Source organism: Motacilla alba, chromosome 1A, assembly GCF_015832195.1.
Source record: "Motacilla alba alba isolate MOTALB_02 chromosome 1A, Motacilla_alba_V1.0_pri, whole genome shotgun sequence".
Taxonomy (NCBI): domain Eukaryota; kingdom Metazoa; phylum Chordata; class Aves; order Passeriformes; family Motacillidae; genus Motacilla; species Motacilla alba.
Genome location: NC_052031.1, coordinates 21649029 through 21661240, shown reverse-complemented (window position 1 = coordinate 21661240; position 12212 = coordinate 21649029). Strand labels below are relative to the sequence as shown.

The window sequence follows — 12212 nt, the reverse complement described above, 5'->3', positions numbered from 1 at the left end:
GTGTGGAAGACTCTTTCAGGACAACAAGCTGGAGATGTGAAAATTAAATTCTAGTAGAACTTTTGCCTGCCACTTTACAAGCTTTAGAAATAAATCTTGCTGAGATGAAAGAAACGGATTTTTATTGGTTGAAATCATCTGGTATTTTTTTAGTTTTACTCAGCATCTTTGCTTTGTTAATTTGTGCTTGGAAATCCACATTAACTTATATTTATGAACATAAAAAACTGAGAAATTGCAACAGGTATGCCTCAACTTTTCAGAGAAGACAAACCTCACAATTTTAAAAAAAATCAAGTATAATCTTTTAAATGAATATATTTGAAAACACAGAAAGTCACAACGATTCTGACTGACTCTTCAGGATCTGACTTTCATACTGACTTTGTGCCTTACATGGCCACATCAAAATACTAACGATATTAAAGAAAAAGCAGATAGAACAAATTAAGAGATGATAAAAAATGGTTTGTGTGAAAGAAAATGACCCTGAATATCTTGGTATATTTATTTAAAAAAAACAACTAAATAAATCCATTTCATACCTAATCTTAGAAAAAAAAAAAAGAAATGAAGCTTTTGAGAGCTTTGGGGATTTGCAATTAAGACTAAAAGGTAACAAAAGCACATCAAACAAAATGAAATTATTTGCAGCAGCACAATGATAAAGGCTTTTGCTGTGAACTCAAAAACCTCAGAAGTGTAATGATCCTCTTTTAAAGCATACTTGCTTCTAAGAAATTCCCTGTTCCTTGAAGCAGTTCTTGTTAGCTATCTAACCTTGAAAACACCTTTTGTGACACTTTTTAACTTTCAAGCAGTCAACTTTTGTAACTTCATCATCATAAAACATCTACATCAGTTGATTAGTAATTCTATTAAAATGTAGCTTTTGCCTAATAATTATATTCACAATATCATCCATGCATTTATTTTGCTGCTTTTTAACAGTTTGCTGAGCACTATGCAGGGCAGTAGAGAAGGCTACATCCTTCACTGAGGAAGCTGTTGCTGTCTGCTTGGTACAACAACATTCTCAGTGTGGTTCAGACAGGAAATAGAATCTCAGAAACATTTAGGCTAGAAAGACCTCTAAAATCATCAAATCCAACTGTCAATCCAGCACTGCCATGCCCACCACTAAACCATATGCCTAAGCGCAACATCCACATGGTTTTAGAACATTTCCAGCTGACTCAACCACTTCCCTGTTCCAATGCCTGATCACACTTGCAGTGAAAAAATTTTTCCTAATATCCAACCCACACTTCCCCTGGTGCAACTTGAGGCTGCTTCCTTTTATCCAATCACTTGCTAGTTGAGTTGGGAGAAGAGACCAACCCTCACCTGGCTACAGCCCTCTTTCAGGGAGTTGTAGAGAGGTCTCCCCTCAGCCCCCTTTTCTCCAGACTAAACACCCCCAGGTCCCTCAGCCACTCCTCCCAAGACTTTTGCCCCAGTCCCCACCAGCCTCCTTTCCTGCTCAGGACGTTTTACTGGGTGCTTTCCTGGGAGCTGCAGGGTGAAATGGAATCTGTGAGTGCCAGGGGCTCCTGGATACACTGAGGATGAGCTTCCCTGAACGCCACCAAGCGGCTCATCCCACTGAGCTCCTCACCTCAGAGATGGACAGCACAGTGTGGAACCTGCAGCAGGCCAACACACATATTGATTGCTCTTGCTGACTGCTCACACAAACTCCTGCGCCCAGAGACACAGAGTCTCCTACGCTCACCCACGTGCCAAGCACAGCAGGCTCCCCACCACTGCACCCGTGGGGCTCCAAATGACAAGCACCTCTGCTAATGGAGGTAATGGTAACCACATAGTGACTCCTGTGTGCAGAGCACACAGCTTTAAGGAATCCTAAGGAAGCTTTAGGTTAGAGGAAACTTAAAACTCAACTGCTCTCTCTGTCCTCCAACAGTCAAACAATGCCCTAAAGAAAGTGAGGAAAGCAAGCTTAGCTTGACATTTTGCTTCTTTTTTATACCTCACTGCTCTGACATGACAACATTATGCTCTTCCCTGAACAGAATTCTTTCTGGAATTTGAGCAATTAGGGTGGTGGAAGCAAAGATTTTAAGATTTCCTGTATCCGGACCCACCAGAAGGGCAGATGGGGAGACAACAAGGCTTCCAGCAGTCTAACTCATGATTACATTTTTGCTTTCTATCTGGCTTCAGATAGAAACTCTTTCCTTCAGATAGAACTCTTCAGATAGAACTCTTTCCTACAAGTTATTCTTGTCAGTTGTTTCTATCAGTCACCTTGTGATTACCATGTAAGAAATCATGTTTTCCCCTGCTCAGGAGTGGTAAAACAGCTTTCATGCTGGCACACAGGGGCTCTATGGGCATCCAATAAAATTACAGCTAAAAAAATTTTTCCCTTCTATGTTACACCTTCTTTCAGTAGATTTATCAGTAAAGTCCCTGTAGTGTAGGAAACAGTGCAAATGTACTAATTGGCACTAATGCCTTCTCAAAATCACTTATAACCTGGGTTTGCCAGAAAAGGATTATTTTCCCTATATAAGCATAGCATAAAAAAGGAAGTAATATATTTTAAAAGACTGTAGGCAAAAATCATTCCTAAAACAAACACATGAGGGGGCAATTACAAAAGCCAATTTTAATGAATTTATTTGCTCAAACTCCTCCTCTTTATCTGTGGAGGGAAAGAAATTCGTTTGAATATTAGTTCAAAATGGCTAAATCAAATTTGTTCTGTGTATCATATGCAAGAAGAGCCTCTCAACCTTCCCTGCTTCAAAAATCCAACCAAGGAATATTAGTTTAAAGGCTGATTTAAAATAAAGGTCAAATTTTCCACACCAAAGTTATTTGAAGAACATCCACTAATAGATTTTTTTGTGAAAAACAGGACAGTGTGACATACCGAGTTATTCCCTAGTTGAACTGAGAAAGAATGTTGTTTTTTTAAAAAAACACTTTTCTCCAAGTAGGGATCTGCATTTTACTTTCCAGAGGACAGAGGTATTTGATTTACTAATGTCTCTGTGAGAATCTAACATTATCTTTAATAGCATGAATACAGTATAGAAATAATGCATCAAAGAGACTGTCACATTCGCTAATACATCTGTCCTGAGACATGGCTTGGCAAACACTGGCTAGTTCTAAATTAGAACAAAATGTAGTATCCTTCAATTATTCAAAACCAAATCCTAACAGGGAAAGAGCGATGGACTAGATCAGTGAATCACAACTTCTGTTGATTAATGAATTTCTGAACTGTTATTCTGGGACATGTTCTTACAGAGTGAATGGATGTCCATAGACATCCATAATTACTGCAATTCTATAGTTAATTTTCCTAAGACTCCTAATAGTAATTTCCAAATGTCATAGGCCTGTGGATGACACACTGCAAACCTCACATCACTGTGAAGTACCAAACGTAGAGCATGGAGTTAGGGGTTAGCAACAGGAAGTTGTTGTTAGCATTACTTTGTTTCATCAAATAATGAAAAACTTATTTTTAGTTGCTTCATACACCTTCACCAGAACTAATTTTGGCCCCACAAGAACTTTACCTTTCAAAATGCAAATATCATGGTTGGAGGAACACTTCTTCCACAAACGGTTCTGTTCCCGGAGACATGAAACTATTTACCCAGTCCAGTATCCTGATCTTCTGCACTGGATTTGTATAAACCAGAAAAATCTGCAGTAGAACAAGATGCTAACTGCATCTCAATGGAAAGTTTGCTTTTATGACCACATGGGAGCACATGATAAGATCTTGTTTATATGTACAGCAGGTATGTTTTTTGTATAAACCAGGAAGTAGGACAAAGGAAGCACTGATCTTTTCTTAGATGCTTTGAATAACTTTTAACCTAAGAACAGTGCTATCCAACATTTACTTTGCTTTTAAATACAGGGGTACTACACAGGGGTAATATACTCATATGAATGCCTGTCTCATGTAGTGGTGAATCACTAAGTATTTTGAATACAAAATTGCCTTGATAGTGAAACTTTTTTTTTTTTTCTTTTAGGGGGAGAAAACAAAGTGAAAGCTATAAAATCAAACTTTTTCAAAACATGTAGACTTCCATATGCAGAATTTCCAGTTTTGGAAATCCATTTAAGATGTGTAAACATATGGCAAAGGTGGTTAATAAGTGGTTAATAAATTTTTCTGACAATATACATACTCAGTATCCACCTGAAACTACTGCATTGCCCAACTGGCCATATTTCTGGAAATCCCAAGTAATGGTACAAATCCTTAAAGTGATCATGAATAAAATCCCTGGCTGGAAAGAAAGAGGTCTATACCTGGTTCTTTCAAAACAGCTTCAGAGTCCTATTTTATAAGTATATGCAAACCCCTGAATTTCATGTGTCTCTGGATCTGTCAAGACTGCAGTTGTTTCTAACATCTGAGGCATATACATACAGCAATGTACCTGTATTAGAACTTGTATTTAAATGAACATTAAAGTGAAAAGTCAGGGTTCAGAAGTTAGGAAATCTAAGGCTTAAAAAAGTACAACAGAGTTTTTGGTTAGCTCCTTTTTTGTTGTGGCTTTAAGCCATAACAGTAGAGTCCAAAGATGCTTTAGGGTGAATAAAGCACATCTACTTCAGATTAGTTTACAGAATTTATTTACTTCTTGCTCAACTTGGAACACAAAAATTATAAATAAAACTGGGTAAAATCATCTGTTGGCTTGTTTGATGGCCGAGGTGCGAATTTATTTATTGGCTAATTTCATTGCCCAGAGCTGATTTACCATGTTCGATGGCACAACATATTCTGTGCAGACACACACAGAGCAGGAGCATAAGCAGGGATACACTTCCATTCCATCTCTTACCTCCGAGTTGACCAAAGCAGCATCGGCACATGATGCACGGCCAGAGACGTGTGGAGCAGCAGGGCAAGGGAGGCCAGCAGCAGGGCTGGAGCGGCGGGGCACAGCCGAGCCATGGCTGCGGGCGAGGGCATGCGGAACCGGCCCGGCACGGGGAGAGTCCGGGCGTGTGCACAGCGGAACGGGGAGAGTCCGAGCGTGTGCACAGCCGCACTTCCCTCTCGGGCTGCTCGCAGCCGGGCTCAGTCACTGTGCACAGCGGCACTTCCCCCTCGGGCTGCTCGCAGCCGGGCTCGGTCACTGTGCACAGCGGCACTTCCCTCTCGGGCTGCTCTCAGCCGGGCTCAGTCACTGTGCACAGCGGCTCTTTCCTCTCGGGCTGCTCGCAGCCGGGCTCGGTCACTGTGCACAGCGGCACTTCCCTCTCGGGCTGCTCGCAGCCGGGCTCGGTCACTGTGCACAGCGGCTCTTTCCTCTCGGGCTGCTCTCAGCCGGGCTCGGTCACTGTGCACAGCGGCTCTTCCCTCTCGGGCTGCTCTCAGCCGGGCTCACTCACTGTGCACAGCGGCTCTTCCCTCTCGGGCTGCTCTCAGCCGGGCTCACTCACTGTGCACAGCGGCTCTTCCCTCTCGGGCTGCTCTCAGCCGGGCTCACTCACTGTGCACAGCGGCTCTTTCCTCTCGGGCTGCTCGCAGCCGGGCTCAGCCACGCTGCGGGCTGACGTTGCTCTCCAACAGCAGGGGGAAATTTCAGAACGTGAACTTCCTTCTCTTGAGCTTGGGAGATACTCATACTTTTAATACTTTCAGGTTTGGGATTTAAACAGCTCGTAAAACACTCTGCAGTGAAAGCATTCAGTTTCCGCTAACCTTCAAGTGCAAGGGAGAGTCATGAAGTCCAAACTCCTGTCCTGTGCAGGCTGATAACAGTTATGTAACTTCAAAATGGAGTTTACAGAAAAGTTTTCTGTACTGCACAAAATGTATTCTGCAGAACTTCTATCTTCCGCTGCTACATATTATCGTGTCCCTCAGCTTAGTTTTTTCACATGTATTGAGATCTGGCGTCACACATTTGGGTGTTGACAGGTTTGAAATCCGCAACAAACTGCAGATTCCAGCAAGAAGGAAGAGAGAGAAAATGGCATGTTCAGAGCCACTGAAACACAGAATTGTTAAACTATCTTTTGCATGGAGCTACGCTGCCCCAGAAATCAAAAATATCTTAAGTCGGGGCAAATTATAATCACTTCAGCATGTGATGATCACATATTATAATCAAATATATTATAAGCAAATTATAATCATTTCAGTATGTAGTGACACAACTTCGGTATTTCACAAGACCCATGCAAGAACAAAACAGTCTTAGAGAATTCCTTCATGCCCGGAAGCAAATTGCTCTGGGACTCTTTTCTGTGCCTGCCAAACACTGAGCAGTTTCTACACCTTGTGACTACATTAGGCAGCAGCAGCCTGGGCACATGTTTGGCTCTGGGCACAAATGCCTCCTCACCACCAGAACAGGATGTTAGAAATCATACACAAAAGAAGTCATGAGCTATGTTAAAATGAGTTGAGGGAAAAATAAGGAAGCACAATGAAAACTGTACAAGATGACACAAATAGAGGTCAGAAGACATGCACATCTAAATCTGAGCACATGTAGCCAGATCAGTTAAATTCATTTGCCTTGAATCACAGTATATTGTCATAGTGTAGTTGCCTAATAAAAGGTGATTTGTTCATCAACTCAATCTGAAATGTGATTTCTCAGAAAAAAAATAATTTTAAGGGTAGCAATAAAATATTGTCATGTTCCTTTTCTTCTCCAAGTTACCTTTACATAATGCAGAATTTAACTGTACTTTTTCCTCTTAACCTCAGAGATATATTAGAAATCTCATCTGTTCCCTTTAACAAGCCAGTGTGTGTGTTTGCCAGTTTAAGGGTGTGTACAGGTAAGACAGCAAACCAAACCTCAAAGACAAGAGGTAGGAACAGAAGCACTTAGACAGAATAAAGGAATTGTAGAATTTCCAACAAAACTCAATTTTGCAGAAGGACAATATTTGACACACTAACTAATTCACCCACAGTTACAAAAACATCACCCTAGGCCCTACATCAGATGCACAAATAGTCTGCAGGTCTGATCACATTCAGAAGAGCCAGCTGGGTTCACAAATCCGTGGTTTATTGAATGTAGCTTCTTTGGGATTGCTGGTGACAAAAGCAGCTGCCGCAGAATATATTGCATTAACAATATGACTGCAATCACAAGTTTAATTTCCTGTGTCAATACTCAGCATAACTGACAATCCAAGACTCACCGAAAGGCATCCTTTTTGTGGAGGACAAGAAAGACAAGCCTGTCAATCTATCCCTTAAAATTTTGTGTCCAATTCTCATCCCCCACAAATTTGGTACAAAATTGAAGTACATTTTATACCTTTTTAACCACTACTGTGCAAAGTGCTGTTGGTGGGACTGTGGTCAAACCTTCCACTCTGTGCAGTTGCATTGCATGGAATATTTGCTGGTAGGAGGTGTACTTGGTTTCTACAAAACATTTCTGGGCAACAAGTGGATCACAGCCACATAGTTTCTAGCCTCACTTCCTGTTCCTCCCCATGGCCGTGGCGACACAAACCGCAGGACTCCGCCCGGGTTGCATCCACGCTCTGGTCGCCGTCAGCCCCATCATCACATCCTGAGCTTTGCCTCCTCTTCACTGCTGTGCTTCATCACACACAAGTGAGATGCACAGTTGGTGGGAATACTCTGTATTCTGCCTCACAGAAACAGTCTTAAAACTTCTTGAAACATAACCAGATTGTTTTCTCTCAGATTAGCATATCACTTATGAGCAAACTTTTAACTGAAAACAAACTGACGTTTCCTTTTTAATATTTCTCCACAAACCACAGTTTGGGAACAACTGAGGTGAAAAAAGCTTTGGAAAAAAGGAACGAGAAGAGCCTATTGAGTGGGATTTTAATTTGCTTCACCAAGTAAATTTATCTCACAAATATATCTGCATATATTTTCTCCTTTTTTCTTCACTCCTAAAAATAGTGGGCTTTTTTGGACACTGATTTGAAGGATGACATTACTTAGAAGACTTATTTTGTGGCAAAGCGTGTTCCAAATATTAGTCAAGCATCCAACTCACTGTACTTCCAGCACAAGTTTTTAGCTATTTACAAAACAAAGGTTTTCCCAGTGTGACTAAATGGCACTGCCAGGAAAGAGCTAATGGTGCTGGTGAAGGGAGTTCACATTGATCTGGCATACAGTCACCAGTGGTGCTCCCCAGGGCTCAGTACTGGGGCCAGTCCTGATTAACCTCTTTACCAATGATCTGGATGAGGGGATCTGTTGCCTAAGGATAACAAAAGAGGATGATGTGGTGGAGCATGTCCACAGAAGGGCAGTGAAGCTAGTGAAGAGTCTAGAGAGACAAGAGAAAATGGCCTCAAGTTACACCAAAAGAGATTTATGTTGGATAATAGGAAACAATTCTTCACTGAAAGGGTAGTCAAGCTTTGGAAGAAGCTGCCCAGGGGAGTGGTGGAGTCACCACACCTGGAGGTATTGAAAAGCCATGTAGGTGTAGAACTTAGAGACACAGTTTAATGGTGGAGTTGGCCGTGTCAGGTTAATGACTTGATCTTAAAGATCCTTGCAACCTAAATGATTCTGGGATTCCAGAAACCTCTAATACTGCATTGCATTGAAATCAGTGGACTACTGGCTGTTCACATTTGTTTGAACTATTTCCTTACTTTTTTTTTTTTTAAATCACCCTTCTGGAGTTGTAAATTACCTTTTTTAAAATATGCTTAAGAAGGAAGGAAAAATATTTATAAAGAGGCAGATTCCTATCTGACTCATTGCCATTCAACCCATAATTTACTTCAAAACTCCTTTTATCACTCTGGGGGAAATTCAGACTCAGCAGTCATTCCTATCTTAAGGCTCAGATGTCAGAAAGCACATACGCCAGCTGGAAGGCTCATGTGCTGCAATTCTACAATTACTGCAGTACTGAACTACAATCCAGAACTTAATTAAACTAAAATTCTGAATTTAATGGTAAAATCAGTGGAAAGGTTCCAATGATGTTAAAATGCACTTGTTAAAATGCACTGTAGAACCAGATACTGGTTCTACAGTTCATGTTCTATTGAGGGAGTCAATTCAGTTTTCAGCTGTTTACTGCCAAATACGTCCTTATTTCTCTTTGTAAATGCTACTGCTTTTTCCTAGGTAGTTTCATCTGTTACAGCAAAAAGCTGGGTCAAACCCACATCTTATAATAGAGGTTTCAAGAAGAACCTTGCAACTTCTGGTTGGATTTTTGAATTTATACCATATGTTTTTCTCTGTAACCATGATCAAACATAAACTTCTTTAATTATGGGGAGAATTTACTTCTTCAAATAATACAAACTTCTCAAAACTAAACATATTTCAAACAGTCCAAAATGTGTATTTCAAATTATGATATTCAAATTATAATACTCAAATTAGAATATTTACAATAATTTCAACATCTTGGATACAATAATTACATACTGGCAGTTCCAGTATGACCATCTAGATGAGCTACAAAATGTAAAATTGTTTTTTTGCACAAATGTTTGCTGGACAAAGTGACTATATCTGGAAAGGTTCATATATTCTATTGTTCTGTAAGAATTCAGGGCTTGAGGGGGTTTCTGCTTTATGTGCTTAAGACAAGAAAAATAAATTAAATACAGTGCTATAGTATTAATTTTCTAATTAAAGAGTGACAAAGAATTAACAGAATTTGCCCAACAGGAATATTACAGTACAGACAAAATGTTCCAAGCAATGCAGGAAAAATAATTAAAAAAAAATCATTGCTCTAAAAACTGAGAATTTACAAAGCTCTTTAACAACATTTTATTTTTTTAAATGAGGTTACAAAACTTGAAATGCATTTAAATTAACTGAATGAGATCAAATTATTTTATCCTTAGAAGTTTATTTTGATCTGTTTAATACAATTTTTATTGATGAAAAAGTGTATTTCTTTAAAATCTAGGAATTTAGTTCATTTCTTTAACTTTGAAGAACTATGTTTTTTGTAGGAATTTGCATTAGACTGATTGTTACTTCTATGCAAAAATGATGTCATGGCAGGAATCCGAGCAAAGTAGTGTTTTGCCCGGATATGCTTTTGTTCTATTCTGTAAATAAATGGAGCTTCATAAGTCTGAAAAAAAAAATTCAAATACCATAAATACAATTAAAATATCTAAAAATATATGTGTTGCTTCATATTTTTGACATTTTAAACATTTAGACATATTTTAGACATTATGAATAGTGACCTTTTAATAAACTAATACAGAACATTTACTTGTATATATACATAATGAAATATTTTGTAGTTCTATAGTACTATCTTATGGCCCAGTAGCAAAAATTTCTCCTTGTGAAATATTAGTCACGTTTTAAAACCAGAGTAACTTTTTTTATCTATTCAAGATAAAACTTACTTATTTATTTCAGGTGAGAACATTTGTACTTACATTCGAAAATTAAATAAGGCAACACTTAGATAGCAACATTTGCAAGGTGAAGACTGTAGGAGCATTCCTCAATAAGAATCAGAGTCATTATTTTCAACTAATCATGGCAGCAAATATTTTGCAGCATTTCAGTCAGCACTTGCATGCAGTGGTGACATTTTCCCAAATTCCTAGTTACTGTTAGTAGTTGGGATGTTGGAATAAATAACCAGAATATTTAATTGAAAAAACCTTTTGCTATTGCTGTAGTATTACCACTTATAATTAGTGCTGTATTATCACATTAAATAATTGCTATTAAATAAAATCACTATGAATAACTGCTATTAAACAAATGGCTTAAGAGGCCTTTTTTGTTTCAGTGAATGAAAACCAATGATTCAACTTACAACATTCTATTTTTGTCTCATTTTCCTTATTTCATACTCTTCATTTTATTTTTTTGAAGAAGAAAGTTGAGTCCTTGCTACAACTGATTCACACCCATATTTGTTGCAAGAGCTAATGGAAATACCTCATGGTTTTTATGTAGGCTTGTGTAGCTTACCTGTTCTGACCTAACTCCCCCATCCACTGAAGCCCTGGACCTGATCAAGTCAATGGCATTTCTTTGACTATGACATCCAGACTCATGGCATCAAACCAGAGAAGTGCTCCATCAGGATCTCTGCCTGCCACAATGCACTGGTAGCAGAAATTCATGGGTGCTGAGGAGCATCACAGGATTCAGATTGCCTGAATAGCCTTCTTGACTCACAGTGAGTGAGAGGAGCCAATAAAGGGATTCCCAGCTTGAAACTGATTTTACCTTCTAAAGCTAAAGCTCACATAAACGTGTGTACTTAAAGATACAAACTGAGCACTCACACACAAAATATAATGGATTGCAGAATTCCTTTTGCCTTTAGAATTCCCTGATATATTTCATCCATAAAGCAAAACTTTAAAGAAAGCAATTAATTTGGTCCATTTAGTTTTCTCTTAAGGCTTCCAGAAAGAAGAGCAATGCATGACAGCTGAAGCTGCATTTCTGATGCACATATACTGTGTTAAAAATTGAATTAAGAACACTAGGCAACAATGACTGCAGATCACTACTTATATAAATCAATAACCTGGAACTGAAAGGCTTATTAAGCCATTATTAAGTGCAGGACAAACACAACTCACAGGATTCTCCTGTGCCTTACAGATCTAATATTCTTAATATATTATGATCAGTGGAGAGGTATTTCATAGACTACCATGTTTAGATATGGAATTGGGGGGATTAATGTAAAAATCCCATTTTGATGATGAGTTTAATGCAGTCCTAAGTGGTTTTAATTCAGAAGAGAAATTATGTTTCTATTGCTTAAATGCAAACTATAAGGTTGCATTGTAAGGGATACTTAGCTGATATTTATGTGAGAAAGTAGTGGCAAATCTTATGATGACAAATGGACAAGTTATAGACAAGGAAACATTCTTCTATTTGATGAGAAATTTAGAAGAACAAAAACTAATGAGGCCAGAGCATGTACAAGAGTACAGGCACGCAATGGTCACAGTATTTATGGTTAGTCTTTAGTATGCTTTTCATCCAGCCTAGCTCTAGTATGATCTGATCTGAAGGAACAGAGAGCATGCATGGCATGCTCACCAGGCAGCATGGATGAGGCCACTCAGTTTCTTGCATTTCAGGAGGGAGAACTCAGACAAGACAGAGTTCAGGTACATGGACTGAGCTGTACATGCCAGATGCCCTCTGGACTACTGTCCATTCTGTTTAATAGTACAGATGCAATCATTTAAGTAGT

General features: G+C 39.0%; 2 protein-coding genes across 8 annotated transcripts in view; both read right to left on the bottom strand.

The window, feature by feature from the left end:
* Positions 1-5221, bottom strand: part of ATP6AP1 (ATPase H+ transporting accessory protein 1) — a 51894-nt gene extending 46673 nt beyond the window's left edge. The window contains exon 1 of the mRNA XM_038153358.1: positions 4854-5221. Within this exon, the coding sequence (XP_038009286.1) occupies positions 4854-4984 (131 nt within the window). The 5' untranslated portion in view covers positions 4985-5221. The remainder of the gene's footprint in view (positions 1-4853) is intronic.
* Positions 5222-5445: 224 nt separating this feature from the next.
* Positions 5446-12212, bottom strand: part of IQUB (IQ motif and ubiquitin domain containing) — a 28119-nt gene continuing 21352 nt past the window's right edge. For 4 of the 7 annotated variants that reach the window (XM_038153349.1, XM_038153351.1, XM_038153350.1 and 1 more), the window contains exon 12: positions 5878-10094. In XM_038153349.1, coding sequence (XP_038009277.1) covers positions 9933-10094 — 162 coding nt within the window. In that variant the 3' untranslated portion in view covers positions 5878-9932. Of the gene's footprint in view, positions 12178-12212 lie in introns of all 7 variants that reach the window. The other 3 variants (XR_005258893.1, XM_038153353.1, XM_038153354.1) reach the window with 3 other exon arrangements.